General features: G+C 35.5%; 1 protein-coding gene across 1 annotated transcript; it reads left to right on the plus strand.

The window, feature by feature from the left end:
- The first annotated feature begins 936 nt into the window (after window positions 1-936).
- On the plus strand, window positions 937-23,682 carry LOC123715076 (pollen-specific leucine-rich repeat extensin-like protein 1). The gene is made up of 4 exons (XM_045669894.1): window positions 937-981; window positions 10,325-10,935; window positions 11,053-11,065; window positions 23,074-23,682. Exons 1-4 carry the CDS (start codon window positions 937-939, stop codon window positions 23,680-23,682), a joined length of 1,278 nt encoding a protein of 425 aa, XP_045525850.1.
- The last annotated feature ends 298 nt before the right edge of the window (window positions 23,683-23,980 follow it).

Below are 23,980 nucleotides of genomic sequence, written 5' to 3' on the forward strand. Positions count from 1 at the left end.
TCCTGAGCCATGAGCCTTAGCCTGATCCTGAGCAAGATCCTGCGACTGAGCAAGATCCTTTAACTGAGCCTGATCCTGGACCTGAGCATGAATCTGATCCTGAGCATGATTCTGCACCTGAGCCTGATCCAACGCCTGAGCATGATGCTGAGCCTGAGCATGATGCTGAGCCTGAGCTTGATCCTACGCCTGAGCATGATCCTGGGCCTGAGCATGATCCTGGGCCTTTGCCTGAATCTATGCCTGAGCATGATGCTTTGCCTGAGCATGATGCTGAGCCTGAGCCTGATCCTACGCCTGAGCATGATCCTGGGCCTGAGCATGATCGTGGGCCATTGCCTGAGTCTACGCCTGAGCAAGATCCTGCGCCTAAGCATGATCCTGAGCCTGTGCATGATCCTGAGCCTGAGCATGAGCGCTTAGGGCGTGATCCTGAACCAGAGCCAGAGCTAGTTCCTCCTGTATTTCCCCCAGTGTTTGTGCCAGATCCTAATCCTGGGCCAGATGCTGATGTCCATCCAGTTGTGTTTCTACTAGAGCTAGTTCCTAACTTGTTTCCACTATCTGAAGCGGAGCCATAGCGAGATATGTAGATGTAACTATAACTGTTAGATCCACTTTTAGGCGCTCTGCGTTTAAAAATGCGTCTGGACGCATTGCTAGTGTAGGTTGTTGTCTGAGCTGTATTTATTGGTATTAGAACATTTGGTACAGTGGGCTGAGGTAAGAGTGGAAGTGGGCTTGCTATTGGAACACTTTGTGTTATAGGTACTTGAACTGGAACAGGTTGTACTGGTTGAGATAAGGGGACTATTGGGGCGGGATTGTTAGGAATCGGATGAACGGGGTAGTTGAGATTTTTGAAGCCAGAGTAGAACGGGGGAGTTCGAGGTGTATTCCCGGGGTAGAAGTTGGGTGGATACCCTTGGTATGCCAATGGTGCGTCAGCTGGTGCTGCTGAAGGAGGGTATGAAGTTGAAGGTAAGTCTGGTGGTGGATTATAATAATTCTGAGGAATTGGTGCACCTGAAAAAAGCAACAGGTAACTGAATTCACTTATACGATAAACAATATTTTTTTACAGGTTTCAAACTCCTGATAACGTTTAAAATCGGATTTATGTTAATACGACGACTATCAATGTTCTGGCAAATAGCTATTTAATATTATTACATTAAAAAATTATGTGGAAAGGCTGGCCCAAACAGGATAATAAGAAACGGAAAAGATAGAGAGGTCGCCTTCTTGGGCTGACGAGCTTAAAGAAGTTGGTGGGGAAGATTGGGAGAAAAATGCTCAAGATATAGAGAGATGGAGGTCCTTGAAAAAACTAAAAAAACTTGAACTATTTTATGTAAAATTTTAGTGTATCTTTTCTGAATATGGATTCATGTTTCAAAGAATATAGGAGGCTTCATTATAATTATTATATTCGTACAGACTACACGTCTGACACGTCTCATCGTGATGATGAAGTAATATCTGATGCGCATCTCCCTCATCAAGGGTCTGCTAAACGGTAGTGTATATTTGTTTGAGGATGATTCCCTGGATCAGTTAAACTATTGCGTATTCTCTTACATACGGGATTCGAAGTTCGCGCTAAGTCTGGACTTTTACTAAGGCCTAATGAATATTATAGTAAGTACTCAGCGATAGACGATTGTTGTCCAAGCATTTTATATTACATATTTAGAATTATATATACTTTTTAAACATTTAATTGTCCAAAAGCTCTATATATTTGTGAATGTGATTTTTACTTGAATATTAACAAATTGTTATACTTATGCGTTAATGTCTGATACTCTGGTAAGTATATCAAATAAATTAAAATATTTAAAATATCACTGGTGTTAGACACCAATCGTTGATCGTTGAGGTGGATAATTGACAATTGACATACCTGGTACATTGAAATAAATGAATTATTTAATTTAAATAATTATATTGTCAATTTGTTTCCTAACTCTGGTAAAAACTATTTAAAAACAAGATTAAAATTTATTTACCTTGAGGAGCAGTATGAGCGTGCATCTCTGCTATCTGAAATAAATAACAATAACAATCGTAAAATTATTCAGCATAATACTATGCATCGAAGTACAACATTGCTAGGTTTGATTCCTAGAAAAACTATATATTTTTCACAGTAAAGACAAAAAGGTTAATCAGCTTGTCATATAAACAAAGAATTCCTATATTTCAATTATCTTCTAGAAGACTTTGAAACAAAAATATTGTCAACGCGATTTTGCAATGGTCAATATCCAGTAACAATATATCCACAATGTCCCAAAATGTGTGGGGCCATGGGGCCAGTGAAAAACCATTTTATGGTACGGGTGTTGCTTAGAGGTAATGCATGCGTTTGGATTATCCATATAACATCTTATTCGATTACCAGGAAAACAATAAGTATTGATTTGGAAGGCACAGACCAGATAATACAGGGAAACATATAAATGCATCAGCCCGAATACTTTGAAACAAATTAAATTAATTCAAATTAGTCAAAGCAAGCAATATACATACACAATTAATTCTAACACCCGAAAACCAATATCCTTCAAAGGAATTTTTAGGCAACTAGAAGTAATATTATGTATAACATATTAAAAATTGTTTTTACGGATGTAACGCAATAATAATAATATTAGCATCACTAAGATTTTTTGTGGAAGAAAAGGGAGAGAGCGATTGGGACCGATTTAGAGGGAGTGAGAAAGGGCGATCATAGCATGAAGCAAATAGCCATGGAGCGAGAGTTGGGAGCAAGCAAATGAGAGAGATCGAGAGAGAGAGAGTAAACGTCGCATCACGCACAGTGCCATCGAGCGCGAGAGAGCGGGAGAGAGCTATAGTGAGATAGATTGAGAGAGAGAGAGAGTAAGAGTAATCGAGAAAAATAGTATATATAAGTATTCATTTCGTAGTTACATATTAGATTTTTAGATGGCAATTCTGTCGCATAACGTCTTGTGCAGTAAACGCTGATTTTTTATTTATTTATATTATCATTAGCACGTATACAGTGTGTAAACAGTGAATATAGATATACATACAAGTGATCATATACTGTACATGATCATCTATTGGGGCTTTTACCTTAGTAATAATGAATTTATAAAGAAGTTTCACTTGTGACATGTGTACTTTGTACGCACGCACTTTTTTATCTCTGTTTGCTATAATGTTATCGTTTATTTTTAACTCTTTTTAATTCTAGTTTATAAGGAATTTTAAATTTGTACTGTGGCGTAGACCTCCAGGCACCAAGGTGTCGTTTTTGGTGTTTTCTTTACTTTCAGTTTTTATATATTAAGCAATAATAAATTATAATAATTTATGACATCGAACGTACTTATGTACTAAAATGAGAAATGAGATCATAATTATATATCATAAATATAACATAATTGTTTTAACACAATAAGTGTAATTTTATGTACAAATTTGCTAGAATTCTGTTTTTATTTAACGAAACTAATAATATTATGACACTGGGCCTCAGATTTCTCCATCTGTTCCGTGATCATTTCTAATAGGCATTTAGATGATCAAGCTTTTGTGCGTGACACACACCGTCGCTTTTTAGTTCAAGGCATGTCGGTTTCCTCACAATTTTTTCTTTCACCGTACGAGTGCGTGTTACATGCGTACATCGCTATAAAGTCCATTGGTGCACATCCGGTATCGAACCTGTAACCACAGGAATGAGGTAGCACGTTGAAACCACTAGGTCAACACTGCTCTTAATGATACTTTTAAAGTATTTCTAATCCACGAGTATTACTTTGTCTCGTGGGATCAATTGGGATTGAAGTGTATAAGGAACAGATGGATGTACAAAAATTTTTTTTGGGTTGGTAAGGACAAAAGGCTTTATATTTAAATGTTCGTGATCAGCTTATGTATTAATAGAGTTAAAAGCGCAAAGAGCACGACCACAAATAAGTAACATTGCCAATAGAGTATAGACCAGATACTGTGCCACAAAACAAAACAAAAATGGCATTCTTCTTTGAATTGACATTTCGTAACGGACATAATCGGTAATGCAGTTCTTGTTTTGTCATACACTTTGACTATATTTTAAAGTATTATATACAGGTTAAAAAAATATATATCATTTCACGTTTATAAATATTACAAGATAAAGTAATAAATATAAAATAACTTACGCTTAAAACGAAGAGCGCTAAAGTAGGAATCATTTTGGCCAAAGGACCTTAGTATTCGTTAGAGACCGTAACGCAAACTGATTTGATCGCAATTATGTCAAGCTTTTATACAGATTTTGAGACAGAACAAACAAATAACCGGTAACTGCCGGTATCTTCGAAACCTTGCCAAAAGGGACAGGGACAAGGACATACACACACCTTTAAATTAACATTGTTTTGAAATAATTTAAAGAAAGTTTTTACATGCAACATATTCAAAATGTACATATAAAAATAAACAAATTGTTATTTGTTTATTTTTATTTGGATGTGTTCATCCACGTTCATAATCACATATCAAAGTTGCCCTAAAGTGGTCGGTAATACCTTACTTAAATAAAAGGACAAAATAAAAGTGAATCAAATATGTGTGCGTGACATGTTTGGGTGTGGATGCACGTGTGTGCGTGTATACAGTACACGTTTATATCGCGGGCTACTCGATTGACGCAGATGCATGAATCTGATTGGCGCTGCTCCTCCTTTTTCCAGCATATTTTCATAAGTGTTGAAGAGAGCATAAATAAAGTAAAACGGTCACTTGCAAGATAGTTCAAGTCTCCATCAACATACATGAAAACAATTCAACATTGTCCTTGGTTCGATATACGTACCAGAATTAAGAATTTTCCAATCTTTACGACATCGAAAAGCGATTTTTCTTAAAATTATTTCACAAGTAAGTCGTGATAGATGACTGACATATGATTAGCCTGAAAGGAAAATCCTTAAATATATAGTTTAATAACTAAAAGTTATTATGTTTATTATTTCTACATACTTACTTATAATCTTTATATAATTCTTTAGATAGTGTGGAGTAGAATAAAGGTGGTAAAATGTCATAGTGTACGATTATTTTGAATAACTAAAATATATCATTTAAAGGAGTCCCTTTACTTGATACTGGCTGCGTTTGTTTTTGTTTAGTCGTATTATACGGTATTATGGTTTCTGGTTTTTTACATTCATTCAATAATAAATACATTTGAATTTCTCCAATGGCTTTTTAAAACCATTGGCTTAATGATGGAACTTATAAAATTATATATTTTTCAAATTCTGTTAAGCTGGCTTAAAAAAAGTAACTTAACACGACAGCTATGTTGTTCAATTCATATTCTCATTTATTTAATTGCTGATACAGTGTTATATTGGCATACTGGTATTATTGCAATCAGCCAACGGTTATTCGGAAGAATTATTAATGCACCCAATGCGAGTTTATAAATACGCAAATCTTTGACATAAAAAAAGGTTTGTTTATTATAGCAATATCAAAGACAATTAAAGAAAAAGCGCGGGTCGTTGGTCGTGGCGGGAGTGTTTTTTCTTGTGAAATTTAACTTTTATAATTGTCAGTTTGTATATAATTGTATAATTGTAAGGCCTGTAACATTATAATAGAAAATAGATTTTCTAAACTGGACGAGTAGAGTGGAGTTACAGTTGTGGCTCAACGGAGTGACCGAAAAAGAATGCGACTGTGAAAAATTTGCAAACTCTGCAACAAAAGGAAAAGAAGATTCGATCCGACGCGTCGGAACAAACAAAAGGACACTGATTGTTCGTGCCAAAAACTGGAAATTGAAATTCCCTCAATATATACTGAACTTAAGAACGCTAACGCTCGATGCGACGCTAGATAGTATTCATAACAAAGTAAACCGTGAAGATACCTCAACTGTTACTACCCAACAGCACCCAACACCTCCATCACACGGTTATCAGTCTACAAAAATCCTACAGGCCGAATGTTTTATGAGGCCTATGACATAGGTCCATTTGTTTTTTCTGCGCAAAAAGTTTCTTCAGATACTGACATCCCCTCCCTGCAACCCGTTCAATTTGGGTATTTTCTCAAGAAATATTCTTTTAAAAACATAATAAATGGTTGCATCAAAAGGAAAGGCAGGAACTGAATTTCCCTATCATTCCCACAATTGAATTTAATAATAACCCTTGCCTGACAAAAAATCATTACAAAGTTTTTATTCCCTCATTTAATGTGACCCGAATTAAATTAAAATTAAAAATATTAAAATTAAAATAGGCCTGGTGCGAGGAGTACCCGCGGTATGGTCTCCCGAAGAGATATTGGACAGTATCTCACTGCCTATGGGCAGGAGGAATTATAAAAATTAGATGACTAAATTATAAAATGCGTAACAGCAGCCCTCTTGAGTGGAAGCCATCACAGACTTTTGTAATTACTTTCGATGGTCAAGCCCTACCTAAACATGTATTTGTCTGCTGCAATGCCCTGCCCGTGGAACTTTCCTCATACCCATACCATTCAGTGCTATTCTTGTTGCCGACTTGGTCATACTAAGTCTAATTGTAACTCTCGGCTCCGCTGTTACAAGTGTGGCCAAGGCCATACTGGGACACACAACATAGAAGATGATGCCGCATCTTGCTGTCTGTGTTCTGGTCTACACTTTGATACAAACAGAAAGTGTCCAGAATATGAACGGCAGACTAAAATTAAATTATATATGGTTCAGAGATGTGTATCTTACGCATAAGCAAATAAAGTGCATAATCCGGGTTCTGAACACATAGAATACTCCTAATTCTCCTGTGCCTACTGTCTCGCCTTCCTCTCCCTCGATTCCGTCGTGTAGTAGATCTTATAAGAAAACAATATTTGCTAAACCAACATCCCCCAAACTAAAACGACTGGGATATAATAAAACAGAGCACTTCAATTTGATAAAGGACTACGATGCTCCAGTTCCTTCTAACGTGTCCCTTTAATAACGTAACCTTAACAATAATGACACCATGTTCTCTATCTCTGATGTAATCTAACTTTTGACTGAAATAAAAGCCGCCCAACTTTTGCTTCCTTAACTTAATTAAAAGCAATCTTATGCGTTGCGAACGCGAACAAATAATCCAGTGGAATTGCAGAGGCGTTATCTGCAATAAAAATGATTTAATCCATTTGCATAATAAATTTGAACCCTTTGTCTCAACTCTGTCGGAAACAGCTTCGCCCGAAATTGACATTTCGAATTCCAGGTTATGTTATTTTCCGACAGACCTGGCGGCTATGGCGGTGTTGGCGGTTAAAGATAATTTCCCCTCATTTAATGATGACTTGTTTGTTGACGGTGCTATTGTACATAAAATTTATATAGTGTCTATTTAATTTTCTCGTCCCAAAGTGAAGATTTTTTCTCATCTTAATCAACTGTTCTCCATCCTCCCAAGGCTATTCTTAGTCCTAGGTGATTTTAATTGCCAACACCAATCCTGGGGAAGCACTTCTTCCAACTATTATGGAGATCAATTATCTAATATTATAGATTCTTATTGTATATGTATTTTAAACACTGGGCTGCTAACTCGTGTTAGTGATCCATGCGACTGAACAACGCTGATTGGGAATTATTCAATCAAAGAGTAGAGCAGAAAACTAGTACCTACTTATTCTCAAGTAGGTAGCCAGATCTCCGCCGAAATTCTTTCTCAGGTTTGGATGGAAGCTGCCGATGAACCTTTTTGCAATACAACTAAGTTCTGCTCGCAAATTCCTTTCCCTGTGGGATCATGAATGTATAGCTGCAATAAAAGCAAGAAAACAGGCTGAAAAAAATTAGTGTGAGGAGATTTCAAAAGAAAATCTGGGTGCATTCCCAAGTCTTGGATCACTCAATCTATTATCCCCATTTTAAAAGACAATAAATCAGCAGATGATCCTTCTTCTTACATACCTAATGTACTTTCTTCTGTGTTAATAAAAACAGCAAAAAACCTAGTAAAAATCCAATAGCAACGTCCCAATTGGGTTTTAGGAAAATTATAAGCACAGTGGATAGCTTAGGAATATTCACTACGGACGAAATGAATAATATTAGGTTTTTCAAGTAACGAGTCAGTAGTAATTACTTTCTTAGATCTCAGCTCAACTTATGACAATGTTCTTATATCGGTACTCAGGGGAAAAATTCTCTGCTTATATTTGCCACCGATTCTATCAAACTTTATTACACAGGGTTCTTTACTCGGTCCTTTGCTCTATAAAATCTACACGTATGATTTAGAAACATCATTGCAGTAATCAGCGAAAGTACTACAGTATGCACACGATCTCTTTATATATAAATCGATTGACAATAATTGCCAACATCTTCCGTTTAATTTTTCAAGTCATGGCTAAATTCGAATGGTTAAGACTTATCTGTATGTGTAGGGTTGTGTTGTTTTACAGAATGCGTAGGCCTCCCCTGGTCCAGGTAAAATTAAATAATGTGTCGGTACCCTCGACTAATGATAATGATCGATAATGACAATGGCGAAAGATATTGCAATTGGTACTTAGGTACGTTAGGTACGGACTCTGTTCAATATTAACTTTCATAAAATGGGAATTGTGTTATCATTATTATTGCATTACTTTGGTATACTTTTATATCTCTGGTTGATATAATAATATTATTAGTAAACCAATTGATTTATAGAAATTTCGAGGAAAGCTTTATTTAACAAATTAAAACATTGTTTCTGTATAAGGTATTCATATTTATTTATGTTTTATATATTTATATTTAAAAAATACTTATATTTATACATTATTATAACGTATAGAGAAACAAAGAAAAATATGTCGTCATTTTTAATGTTTTGCGTATTAAGCGCTGGATTATAACATACACCGCTAGAATACTTTAATAGTCTTTGGTAATATGTATGATACAGATTCTAACAAGCCGTAAGCCAAAGAAATTACAATACAATTAGATTCGATGAATAAGCTTCATTATTGTCCACGCCACCGAAAAGTAAACAAAGCCTTTATCTTGTAACTCTCCAAAACCTATAATTAAATTAATAAATGTATATAAACGACGTCGTGTGTCAAGTTAGCTAACGCGATACATAGATGGCGCATTTTCAAAGAAATTAAAACAATTGTGATAAAATATACCTATTCACTATTAAGGAGTTCTTTACATTCCTACTCATTAAGCACCCGTTCTAGATGATAATTGACAGTCTTGTGTGTGTGTAATTTAATAATTTCGACATATTTTTTTGTTTGGTGCAACTTCTCTGTACGTGGGTAACACTGAAAATGTTTAGAACATTGCTAATGAGAACTTTTTTAAATTTAAATTTTAGAACTCTTTGGTAACCTAATGTAGTAATTGCATTCATTTGTCATTTGTTTTTGTAAATTGGCGGCAAATCTCAAACTCTTGTTACACGTGACAATAAACATAACGCGAGAAAATTTTTGGTCAATGATTTATTATGACTTTCGTTGTGGGCTTACTCAACAACAAGGCTATGATAGGCTGCGATTTGCATTTCTTCATGAAGCCCCATCTCGTGCCACTATTTACAATTGGTTAAACGAGTTCAAGCGTGGACGTAGATCCGCGGACGTAGAGGGACGTCCTTTAACAGCGACTACTGGAGATAACATCAGTGCTGTGCGACGCATGTCGAGGAGAGGAAGATAAGAGAGTGACCTATCAGCAGATACGGGCAAGCCTAGGCATTGGTATGAGTCAAATTCAAAAAATATTACACGAACATTTAGGCTTTAGGAAGCTTTGTACCAGATGGATTCCTCATACTTTAACCGACGACAATAGTAAATGCTTTTTCTTAGCAATGATTTGTCTATTTACTTTAATTGTCTATAATTAGTTTGTCAACGTAACTCTTAATTTACGGGAAAACGTAGTGCATCTGTGTGAAAGCAATACCCACAAATAAGTGACATGGGCTGAAACCAAGTGTAGTAGTACCTAAAATAAAAACTACACAATTGCTCTATTGATTTATTAATATTTTTGGTTCAATACATAGATTGATTTTTAAAATGCTTGCTTACTTATAAATGTCGAGTTAGTAAAATCTAAATTGATTGCGAATGACTGCTGGAATCTGTAAGTAGTTACCGAAGCAAATGCACAGTTTGCCTTTTGATTGTGCGTAAGGTACGATTCCGGGGATGATGGTTCGATAACTGGAATTTGAAAGCCTTTTACGGATCTATACATAGAAATCGGACAAAATTTAGTTTTTTCTAATCCAGAGCTAGTTCCTCTTGTACTGCTTCCTCTGAGCATGAGCCTTAGCCTGAGCCTGAGCCTGAGCCCGAGCCTGAGCCTGAGCCTGAGCCTGAGCCTGAGCCCGAGCCTGAGCCTGAGCCTGAGCCTGAACCTGAACCTGAACCTGAACCTGAACCTGAACCTGAACCTGAACCTGAACCTGAGCCAGAGCTTGTTAGCGATATGTTTCCACCAGAAGTATTGCCAGAGCGTGATTCTGGTCCTGAGCATGATCCTGCGACTGAACATGATCCTTTACCTGAGCCTGATCTTGGGCCTGAGCATGATGCTGCGCCTGAGCATGATTCTGCGCCTGAGCCTGATTCTGGGCCTGAGCATGATCCTGCACCTGAGCATGATTTTGAGCCGGAGCCTGATCCTGGGCCTGAGCATGATCCTGGGCCTGAGCATGAACCTGGGCCTTTGCCTGAGTCTTTGCCTGAACATGATCCTGCGCCTAAGCATGATCCTGAGCCTGAGCGTGATCCTGAACCAGTGCCAGAGATAGTTTCTCCTGTGTTTCCTCCAGTATTTGTGCCAGATCCTAAATTCCATCCGGCTGTGTTTCCACTGTGTTGTGTGTTGGGTGGATACGATTGGTATGCAAATGGTGTGTCAGCTGGTGCTGCTGAAGGAGGGTATGAAGTTGGAGGTACGTCCGGTGGTGCATTATAATAATTCTGAGTAATTGGTGCACCTGAAAAAAGAAACAGGTAACTGAATTCGCTAATACGATAAACAATATTTTTTTACAGGTTTAAAACTCCAGTAAACGTTTAAAATAGCAAAATTTATATTAACACGACGACTATGAATGTTCTGGCAAATAGCTATTTATTATTATTACATTAAAAAATTAAGTGGAAACAGAAAGATATAATAAGAAAGGGAAAAGAAAGAGAGGACGCCTTCTTGGGCTGACGAGCTTAAAGAAGTTGGTGGGGAAGATTGGGAGAAAAATGCTCAAGATAGAGAGAGATGGAGTCAGTTGGAGGAGGCTGATAATCTAAAAGAGGTCCTTGAAAAAGCTATAATTGTTTTGGTATAAAATTTTAGTGTATATTTTGTAAATATGGATTCATGTTTCAAAGAATAAAGGAGGCTTAATTATTATTATTATATTCGTACAGACTACACGTCTGACACGTCTCATCGTGATGGTGAAGTAATATCTGATGCGCATCTCCCTCATCAAGGGTCTGCTAAACGGTAGTGTATATTTGTTTGAGGATGATTCCCTGGATTAGTTAAACTAATGCGTATTCTCTTACATACGGGATTCGAAGTTCGCACTAAGTCTCGACTTTTACTAAGGCCTAATGAATATTGTACAAAGCACTCAGCGATATACGATTGTTGCCCAAGCATTTTATATTACATATTTAGAATTATATATACTTTTAAAACATTTAATTGTCCAAAAGCTCTATATATTTGTGAATGTGATTTTTACTTGAATATTAACAAATTGTCATTGTAAAAATTATTTAAGTTGCCTATGACATTACTTATTGGTTAATGTCTGATACTCTGGTAAGTATATCAAATAAATTAAAATATTTAAAATATCACTGGTGTTAGACACCAATCGTTGATCATTGAGGCGGATAATTGACAATTGACATACCTGGTACATTGAAATAATTGATAATTGGTTTCCTAACTCTGGTAAAAATTATTAAAAACAAGATTTAATTTTAATTACCTTGAGGAGCAGCATGAGCGTGCATCTCTGCTATCTGAAATAAATAACAATAACAATCGTAAATTTTTTCATACTTTACTATAACATCGAAGAACAACTTTGCTCGGTTTGATTCCTAGAAAAACTATATCTTTTTCACAGTCAAGACAATAAGGTTAATCAGCTTGTCATATTAACAAATAATTCCTATATTTCAATTATCTTCTAGAAGACTTTGAACAAAAATATTGCCAACCCGATTATGCAACGGCCAATATCCAGTAACAAAATATCAACAATGTCCCAAAATGTGTGGGGCCATGGGGCCAGTGAAAGAATATTTTTATGGTACGGGTGTTGTTTTATTACCAGGAAAACAATAAGTATTGATTTAAAAGATAAAAAAGGGAAACAGATAAAGGAATCATCCCGAATACTTTGAAACAAATTAAATTAATTCGTCAAAGCAAGCAATATACATATACAATTAAACTTATCTATTTTACATAATTCTAACACCCGAAAACCTAATATCCTTAAAAGGTATTTTTTCCCAACGTGGGACGTGATTGCCATAAATTTAAGATAGAAGTAATATTATGTATAACATATTAAAAATAGTTTTTACGGATGTAACGCAATAATAATAATATTAGCATCACTAAGATTTTTTGTGGAAGAAAAGTTTGAGAGAGAGTGAGAAAGGGTGATCGTAGCATGAAGCAAATAGCCATGGAGTGAGAGTAGGGAGCAAGCAAGTGAGAAAGATCGAGAGAGAGTGAGATAGAGCGAAAGTCACATCACGCACAGTGCTATGGAGCGAAGGTGGGAGAGAGCTGAAGTGAGAAAGTATGGGAGATCAAGAAAAAATACACGCTATTGGTTGATGTATTCGTTTAGAAGTTAGATATTAGAACTTTTGGTGGCAATTCTGTCGCATAACGGCTTGTGCAGTAAACACAGACTTTTTACTTATTTATATAATCATTAGATCGAATACAGTGTGAATATATATATACAAATACATGGAGTGATCATAAGCTGGTACATGATCATCTATTGGGGCTTTTACCTTAGTAATAATTTATTTACAAAGAAGTTTCACTTGTGACATGTGTACTTTGTACGCACGCACTTTTTTTGTCTCTGTTTGTTGTTATGTTATCGTTTATTTTTAACTCTTTTTAATTCTAGTTTATAAGTAATCTTAACTTTGTACTGTAGCGTAGGCCTCCACTCCACCTCGTTTTTAGTGTTTTCTTTACTTTCAGTTTTTATATATTAAGCAATAATAAATAATAATAATTTATGACATCGAACGTACTTATGTACTAAAATGAGAAATGAAATCATAATTATATATCATAAATATAACATAATCGTTTTAACACAAGAAGTGTAAGTTTACGTACAAATTCGCTAGAATTCTGTTTTTATTTAACGAAACTAATAATATAATGACACTGGGCCTCAGATTTCTCCATCTGTTCCGTGATCATTTCTAATTGGCATTTAGATGATCAAGCTTCTGTGCTTGACACACTTCGTCGCTTTTTAGTTCTAAGGCATGTCGGTTTCCTCACAAGTTTTTATTTCACCGTACGAGTGCGTGTTACATGCGTACATCGCTATAAAGTCCATTGGTTTACATCCGGTATCGAACCTGTAACCACAGGAATGAGGTAGCACGTTGAAACCACTAGGTCAACACTGCTCTTAATGATACTTTTAGAGTATTTCTAATCCACGAGTATTACTTTGTCTCGTGGGATCAATTGGGATTGAAGTGTATAAGGAACAGATGGATGTCACAAATAATTTTTTTGCGTTGGTAAGGACAAAAGGCTGATCACGAATATGTACATAATTGTTTACGAACGAATATTTAAATATTCATGATCAGCTTATGTATTAATAGCGTTAAAAGCGCAAAGAGCACGACCACAAATAAGTAACATTGCCAATAGAGCATAGACCAAATACTGTGCCACAGAACAAAACAAAAATTGCGATCTTCTTTGAATTGACATTTCGTAACGGACATAACCGGTAATGCAGTTCTTGTTTTGTTATACACTTTGACTATATTTTAAATTATTATATACAGATTATTCAAAAAATATATCGTTTCACGTTTATAAATATTACGAGATGATTAAATAAATATAAAATAACTTACGCTTAAAACGAAGAGCACGAAAGTAGGAATCATTTTCGTCTTAGGACCTTAGTATTCGTTAGAGATCGTAACCTAAACTGATTTGATCGCAATTATGTCGAGCTTTTATACGGATTTTGAGACAAAAAGCAAATAAAAGTCTAATATGCGATAAGCTATCAATTGTTTGATAGCTGAAGTATCAGGTCCGATCACTTTGTTCTTATTTAAAAATGTTGAATTAAGTATCGACACAAATATATGTAGCTGATACAGAGTTCACCGGGTCATCTAGTTAAACCTTTAAAAAATTGGTGTGTATATTTTGTAAGAAAAATTGGTTAACAACTCTTCTGTTTCTTTTGGAGCCTTACTGGACATTTTTCATGTAAAAAGCTTAGTTGACATCACAGGAAACCGAAGAGCTGGCAGCTACCTCGGACAAAGAATTAGTCTAGCTATTCAAAGGGGAATCGCTGCCAGCATCTTCGGGACCCTTCCTAAAGGAACTTCTTTTAATAATATATTTTAGTAATTATTTTATTAGGTTAGTTATTGTTTTTGGTTATATTCATTTGTGTTAGCTGTATGATTAGCTTTTTTACGTTAATTCTATTGGGTTATATTAATTAATATTATTTATTAAGAAAGTTTTTACATAACATATTCAAAATGTACATATAAAAATAAACAAATAACACATCCACCTTCAAAATCACTTTCAAAGTTGCCCTAAAGTGGTCGGTAATACCTTACTTAAATAAAAGGACAAAATAAAAGTGAATCAAATATGTGTGCGTGACATGTTTGGGTGTGGATGCACGTGTGTGCGTGTATACAGTACACGTTTATATCGCGGGCTACTCGATTGACGCAGATGCATGAATCTGGTTAGCGCTGCTCCTCCTTTTTCCAGCATATTTTCATAAGTGTTGAAGAGAGCATAAATAAAGTAAAACGGTCACTTGCAAGATAGTTCCAGTCTCCGTCAACGTACATCAAAAACAATTCAACATTGTCTTTGGGTCGATATACGTACCAGAAAGAATTTTCCAATCTTTCCGACATCGAAAAACGAAGTTATTAGACAAGTAAGTCGTAATAGATGGCTGACATATGTAGGTAAGTATAGAAATATAAACAATGCATAACAATGAACCTAAAAGGATTTTTTTAAAAAATATAGTTTAATAACTAAAAGTTATATAATTCTTTTGATAATATGAGGAATAAATGTGGTAAAATTTTAAATAAATAAAATTTATTATTAAAAGGAGTCCCTTTAGGCAAGGTTCCCGGAGGTACTGGCAGCGATCCCCCTTTGTTTAGTCGTATTATAAGGTAAAATGAAATAATTGTATTATTTGTATTCATGTCTATGATAATAAAAGTCTTTTGTTAAACTTTATTTATCCAATTTCTGTAAAGTTGCATATCATCTTTATAAAAAAATTCATAAAGAAGTTTCACTTCTTAGGTCTGTTAATTTTTTCAGAGGCATTGAATTATCTCATCATAATCATTATGGTCAGGGCACATTTATGTCGATTCGTGGTTAGATAGGGATCAGAACTTAATAATAAAGTCTCAAATCATTGTTCCGCAGCCTCTTCTGTTAATGAACTTGTGGGGATAAAGCCAAATTGTTGTAAATATTTCTATTTCTGTACAGCTTCTGACATCCATCGTCAAAATTTGTAAATTATCTTTCTGCTTCTCTTAGCAATCTGCTTTTTCTTTGCAATGATTTGTCTATTTACTTTAATTGTCTTCAATTAGTTTGTGAATGTAACTCTTACGTTATTTACGGGAAAACGTAGTGCATCTGTGTGAAAGCAATGCCAACAAATAAGTGATTTGGATTGAAACCAAGTGACTGCTGGCATCTGTAAGTAGTTACTGAAGCAAATGCACAGTTTGCCTTTTTATTGTGGGTAAGGTACGATTCCGGGGAAGACTGGTTCGATAACTGGAATTTGAAAACCTTATACGGAACTATAGATAGAAATCGTACAAAATTGAGTTAAGGCCATGGGGCCAGTGAAAGAACATTTTATGGTACCGGTATTACTTAGAGGTAAAGCATGCGTTTCGATTATCCATATAACATCTTATTCGATTACCATGAAAACCATAAGTATTGATTTGGAAGGCACAGACCAGATAAAACAGGGAAACATATAAAAGCATCAGCCCGAATACTTTGAAACAAATTAAATTAATTGAAAGTAAGCCTTTTTATTTATTTTGTAGCTACATACATCGCTAGAATTAAACGTATCTATTTTATATAATTCTAAAATAACACCAGAAAATTGCAAAAGAAAATCCTTAAAAGGTATTTTTTAGCCAACTTGGGACCATAAATTTAAGATAGAAGTAATATTATGTGTAAGATATTAAAAATAGTTTTTACAGATGAAACGGAACAATAATAATATTAGCGTCACGAATATGTGCAGCGTTTTTGTCGAGGAAAAGGGAGAGAGCGATTTAGATCGATTGAGAGAGAGAGTGAGAAAGGGCGAACGTCTCATCACGAACACTGCCATGGAGCGAGAGATGGGAGAGAGCTATAGTGAGAAAGATTAAGAGAGAGAGAGTAAAGAAGATTGAGAAAAAATACACGCTATTGGTTGATATATTCGTTTAGAAGTTACATATTAGAACTTTAGATGGCAATTCTGTCGCATAACGGCTTGTGCAGTAAACGCAGATTTTTTATTTATTTATATTATCATTAGCGCGTGTAAATTGTGTGAATATATATATATATATATATATATATACATACACATATACACAAATACATGAAGAGATCATATACTGGTACATGATCATCAATTGGAGCTTTTACCTTAGTAATAATTAATTTACAAAGAAGTTTCACTTCTGATATGTGTACTTTGTACGCACGCACTTTTTTTTTCTCTCTGTTTGTTGTAATGTTATCGTTTATTTTTAACTCTAGTTTATAAGAAATTTTTAATTTGTACTGTGGCGTAGACCACCAGGCACGAAGGTGTTGTTTTTGGTGTTTTAAACAATAATAAATAATAATTATTTACAACATCGAACATACTTATGTACTAAAATAAGAAAATGAGTAATTAAGTAGTAATTTTACGCACAAATTCGCTAGATTTCTATTTTTATTTAACGAAACTTATAATATAATGGCAATGGGTCTTAGATTTCTCAATCTAAAATGAATACGGAACATTTCTAATAGGCATTTAAATGATCAAGCTTCTGTGCCTGACACACACCATCGCTTTTTGGGTCTAAGGCATGTCGGTTTCCTCACAATTTTTTCTTTCACCGTAAGAGTGCGTGTTAAATGCGCACATAGATAGAAAGTCCATTGGTGCACATCCGTGATCGAACCTATAACCACAGGAATGAGAGTCGCACGTTGAAACCACTAGGCCAACACTGCTCTTAATGATACTTTTAAAGTATTTCTAATACACGTGTATTACTATGTCTCGTGGGATAAATTGGGATTGAAGTGGATAAGTAAAAGATGGATGTAACAAATAATTGTTTTGGGTTGGTAAGGACAAAAGGCTGATCACCTCGCACTGTAAATTACCAGTCAAACGAATAATATTTACATAATTGTAAATATTCTCTGTTTTACTTGTGTATTAATGGCAACGCAAGAGCACAACCACAGATATGTAACATTGCCAATAGAGTTTGACTAAATAGCCACAAAACAGAACAAAAATTGGAATTGACAGTTCGTAATGGACATGACCGGTAATATATAAAATTCTCGTGTCAATAAATATTTAAGAATATATTATTACAAGAGCCGAAACAAACATGAACGTTAGCTCGAAGGATTATTATGCGTATAGATTGATGATTAGACGCGGGCTGGACAAGGTCATTCTACGACAGCTTTGTCAACAATTCAAGGTCGATATGCACGCGAAGACTACGAGATAGAGGGCGAACGACTACGATACTTACGATATAATCATGAGTTGACTCAAGCTACGTGCAAAAGTGTACATTCACTTGCGAGACGTTATTGTTGACAACGCCGACGCCGCCGAAATTGGAAACTCTGTCATTCTACCATCATCATGCGTAGGCAGTCCACGCTCTGACTTTTGTGCGTGAATAATGGCGACCATGTTTATGAATCACGTTCACGTGTAATCCATAATGGCCAAAGATTAGATCTTTGCTGTTGCCTGGCCAAACCGCAATATATCGTCATGACATTACAGCACGTGTGTTTCGACAAAAGCTGAAATCTTTCATAAATTTTATTACTAATTTGTATTCAGTCCTACAGGTTGCTGGCTATATTCGGTTGAATGGCAAAAGCGAGGATTACCTCATGCCCACTCATGCCCATGACAATCGTTGGGTCATGCCATATTTGCCCCTGCTGAGAAAAATATATAATGCTCAGATTAATGTTGAGTTCTGCACTTATGTGAAGAGCATCAAATACATTTGCAAGTATGTCCATAAAGGCAGTGACAAGGCTGTCTTAAGAGTGGAAAATACCATGTGAATACTCTTCCAGTGATTAAAAACGATGATATAACGCTGTACTAAATTGGTCAGTACATAAGCTCCAATGAAGCGTATCTTTGGTTTTGCGATTCATGAACAGGATCCAACAGTTGTTCAGTTAGCCGTCCATCTTGAAAACGGTCAGCGTGTTTATTTCACGAACGAAACAGCGATTCATCATGCTATGAATCCACCAAATACTATACTCACAAAAGTTTTTGTAATTGTGTAATCGTGCGGATGATTTTGGTGCTTTTGCACGTACATTAATCTATTCACAAGTACCACAATGGATACCCCGCAAGCAAGGCTCACCAGTTGATGCATGTCCGAATTTATTCAGATCAAACGCCAAGTATTTACAGGGAATCCAAGATAGACTGAGTGCTTTTATCTTCGTCTGTTGTTGGTTAATGTTACTGGCCCATTGTCATTTCAAGATATACGTAAAGTGAATGGGTATCAGTATCCAACGTATAAAGATGCATGCCTTGCACTCGGATTGCTTGAAGATGACAACCAGTGGGAATGTATGCTTGCTGAAGCAGCATTGAACTGTGCAGCAAAACAAATTCGTCTACTATTCGATATAGTGTTGACTACATGTTTTCCAGCCCAAACAGAGATATTGTGGGATAATCACAAAGATTCAATGACTGATTATATATTGCATAAACATCGTACACGGTGTAACGATCTTGCGATAACACAACACAATGAAGCATTGATTGCTATTGAGGATATTTGCATTATCAATGCCAATTTACCACTCAGTCATTACGGGATGAATTCGCCAAATCGAGGAACAACTGATTAAATTAACAATGAAATGAATCGTGAACTGCAGTACAACACTGTAGAAATGGCGGCGATTGTTACTCGCAATGTCCCACTAATGAATGAGGAATAAAGAACCATTTACGACCGGATTATGCTCGCAGTTTCAGCAGCACCTGATGGGTTCTTCTTTTTAGATGCACCAGGTGGAACTGGCAAGACATTCCTTATTTCGCTAATTCTCACCGAAATACGATTGGATCCCAAGGCCAAACAATGTCTGTTTGTGGCTTAGTTCTCATTTGAGAATTGTTGAAAACAATTGTTTTTGTTTTTCACACGGACGATGCGTGCTCTCGAGTGGAAAAACCATTATATAATGAATAAATAACATGAATAATTATTACTTGAAATAAATTATAATAAATTAAAAAAATACATTTTGGTTTTTTGTTAGTTTTATATTCCCTCTTAGGTCACGGCCCTCCATGCATTTCAATCATATACCACATCCTTACACACTTCCAATAAGTTAGCTATTTTTTTCTACACTAGAATTTCTCTAGAAATTATTTACATGGCAAAACAACGTTTGCCGGGTCGGCTACTATATTATAAAAAATAGTTTCACGCTTCGCAATTTAGATATTACGAGATGAATTAATAAATATAAAACTACTTACGCTTAAAACGATGAACACGAAAGTAGGAATCATTTTAGCTTTAGGACCTAAGTATTCGTTAGAGACCGTAACCTAAACTGATTTGATCGCAATTATGTCGAGCTTATTATACGGATTTTGAGACAAAAAAAAACAAATATAAGTCTAATATGCGATAAGTTATCAATTGTTTGATAGCTGAAGTATCAGGTCCGATCACTTTGTTCTTATTTAAAAATGTTGAATTAAGTATCCACACAAATATATGTACCTGATACGAAGTTCACCGAGTTCTAATTAAACAATAAAAAATTGGTCTGTATATTTTGTAAAATCATTGATGAGAAAAATTGAATAACAACTCTTCTGTTCTTCTTTGTTTCTTTTGGAGCCTCATACAGGATATTTTGACTTAAAAAAAAAGTATATAGATAAACAAATAATTTTAAAAAATGTAAAAAGCTTAGTTGACAGTAGTAGGGATTCCCGGGTTCTGGCTCACTTCAAACCCCGCCCGCCCGCTCATGACTGGCCAAACCAAAAAAAAAAGTTTGTACTCTTTCCCGACTAAACATGCCATGCAGAGTCGATAGAATTAACTTCCGAAGCGATATCTCTAACCGTTTAGAAGAGATAGCTTTCCTAAAACCCTGGCTAATTACTTATCACCACTTTATCTGCGTCTTATTTCCTTCACAAAATTTCCACTCCTTATCTAATTACTGACTCAATACGAATGCATCGTTATTTTTCATTTATATATATCTTTTACTGACTACGTTTCCTACTATTAATTCATATTGGTACCAAAGAATTCATTTAAACTGAATTAAACATACATTTCTGTTCTTATCTATTTCTTTAATATTTTAAAACTCTGCGTAAACAACTACACAGTTAATTAGTTCAGTCAATGCGCATTCGAATCTTACTTCCATTCTTACTGCCATGGCGAACGAGATTCCAATCAACATTAGAGTTAGTCGACAAGTCAGGTGTTAAATCAAAAGCTAGTAATCAGTATCTATTTGAATATTCCTCTCTCAAAATTCTATTACCTTCGTTACAATAAGTTCCGCACTTGAGGCTCAGCTTGAGAAATAGCTGTTGTGAAGATATTGGTAGGTTTCATTTTAACGTCAAATATGTTTTTTCACATTTTAGTGAACGCAGTTCATTTGTATATATTCACCAAATACTGAAAATTCATCTCTCTTTGCTGTTGATGAATAAACTAAGTCGGAATCCAATATATTTTCAGTTCTTTCCATATTAGGTCGTGGTGATAAGGCATCATTTTTAGTCTAATCAAATGTATAATTAGCCTGAAAAGTAATAGGAGATGAAGTTGTCTTTGAAATGTCACATTCCTAAATTGGGCAATAGCATATATCTTAAGTAAACTATTAAAATACAAACTATTACTATTTACCTAAACTTAATTACGATTAAGGCCAATTGTATAATTACCGTGACAGTAAGTAATTTGTTTTGAATATACTTTTTATAGGAATATAACTTACCGATGAACAAGTCTGTGTGGCTTATTTGAATCCTGTAAAAAGTGTAAGTAATCATAGGCATACCAATTTGTAACGTATCGTAACGGGCTAGAGCCTCTCGAGCTAATTCTCTGTTATGTTGAGTCCTCAAATACTATATTATCTTTGTTATGTCGAAAACCGATATTCTAAATACATTTGCAATCAAACGAAGCTCTTGTTTGCGTGTTCGTTTCTCGCGCCTAGTTTCACAATTGCTAGGATTTCAAAGCGCTGCATTTACTTGACAGAATCCGAGTAATTTCAAGGTTTTTTCTCGAGACCATTACATTTCAAAACTTTCAATAAAACTTCAATAATTATAGTTCATACTGCACAACACAGTTTGACAACTTGATTCTGCGTCCTGCGATTTTGGATCCAGTTTATTGAGTAGTTACAAGATTTGTTGTTTGTGAAGTTTGCCTACCACTCATTGTATACGATTAAAAAAATAATCTTTCAACCATTAATTATGTAATACCGTTAGTAGTAATAAGGTAAAATGAAATAATTGTATTATTTGTATTCATGTCTATGATAATAAAAGCTTTTTGTTACACTTTATCTAATTTAACTTTATTTAACCATACTTTTGAAAAGTTGCATATAGTAGATAACTTTTCGAAAAATAAGGTCATAAAGAACATTCAATTGTTCAACAACAAAAACATTTCTTTTTAAATTTGTAAATATTCTCAGAGGCATTAAATTATCTAATCATCATCATTGTAGTCAGGGCAAATTAATGTCGATTCGTGGTTAGATGGGGATCAGAACTTAATAATAAAGTCCCAAATCATTGTTCCGATGTTCCACTTCTTCTGTTAATGAACCTGTGGGGATAAAGCCAAACTGTTGTAAATATTTCTAATTCTGATACAACTTCTGACATCCATCGTCAAAATGTGTAATTATCACGATTGTTACGGCTTTTTCTTAGCAATGATTTGTATATTTACTTTAATTGTCTGTAATTAGTTTATCAACGTAACTCTTAATTTACGGGAAAACGTAGTGCAGCTGTGTGAAAGCAATGCCTAAAAATAAGTGACTTGGGTTGAAACCAAGGGTAGTACCTAAAATAAAAACAACACAATTGCTCTATTAATTTATTAATATTTTTGGTTCAATACATAGATTAATTTTTAAAATGCTTTTTTACTTATAAATGTCGGTTTAGTAAAATCTAAATTGATTGCGAATGACTGCTGGCTGGACTTCTGTAAGTTGTTACTGAAGCAAATGCACAGTTTGCCCTTTGATGGCGGGTAAGGAACGATTCCGGGGATGACTGGTTCAATAACTGGAATTTGAAAGCCTTATACGGATCTATGGATAGAAATCTTACAAAATTTAATCTATCTAATCCAAAGCTAGTTGCTCTTGTGCTGGTTCCGGAGAATGAGCCTTAGCCTGATCCTGAGCAAGATCCTGCGACTGAGCATGATCCTTTAACTGAGCCTGATCCTGAGCCTGAGCATGTTTGTGAGCCTGAGCATGATTTTGCGCCTGAGCCTGATGCTGAGCCTGTGCACGATGCTGAGCCTGAGCATGATGCTACGCCTGAGCCTGATCCTGAGCCTGAGCATGATCCTGGACCTGAGCATGATCCTGGGCCTTTGCCTGAATCTTTGCCAGAGCATGATCCTGTGCCTAAGCATGATCCTGGGCCTGAGCCTGATCCTGAGCCTGAGCATGATCCTGGGCCTGAGCAAGATCGTCGGCCTTTGCCTGAGTCTACGCCTGAGCAAGATCCTGCGCCTAAGCATGATCCTAAGCCTGTGCATGATCCTGAGCCTGAGCATGAGCGTGATCCTGAACCAGAGCCAGAGCTAGTTCCTCCTGTATTTCCCTCAGTATTTGTACCAGATCCTAATCCTGGGCCAGATCCTGAAGTCCATCCAGCTGTGTTTCCACTGTGTTGTGTGTTGGGTGGATACCGTTGGTATGCAAATAGTGTGTTAGCTGGTGCTGCTGATGGTGGGTATGAAGTTGGAGGTACCTCCCGTGGTGGATTATAATAATTCTGAAGAATTGGTGCACCTAAAAAAAGAAACACGTAACTGAATTCGCTAATACGATACACAATATTTTTTTACAGGTTTCAAACTCCTGTTAACGTTTAAAATCGGAAATTTTTTGTTAATACGACGACTATCAATGTTCTGGCAAATAGCTATTTATTATTATTATCGGTCGCCTTCTTGGGCTGACGAGCTTAAAGAAGTTGGTGGGGAAGATTGGAAGAAAAATGCTCAAGATAGAGAGAGATGGAGACAGTTGGAGGAGGCTGATACTTTAAAAGAGGTCCTTGAAATT

The sequence above is a fragment of the Pieris brassicae genome, chromosome 10, assembly GCF_905147105.1.
Source record: "Pieris brassicae chromosome 10, ilPieBrab1.1, whole genome shotgun sequence".
NCBI classification, from domain to species: Eukaryota; Metazoa; Arthropoda; class Insecta; order Lepidoptera; family Pieridae; genus Pieris; species Pieris brassicae.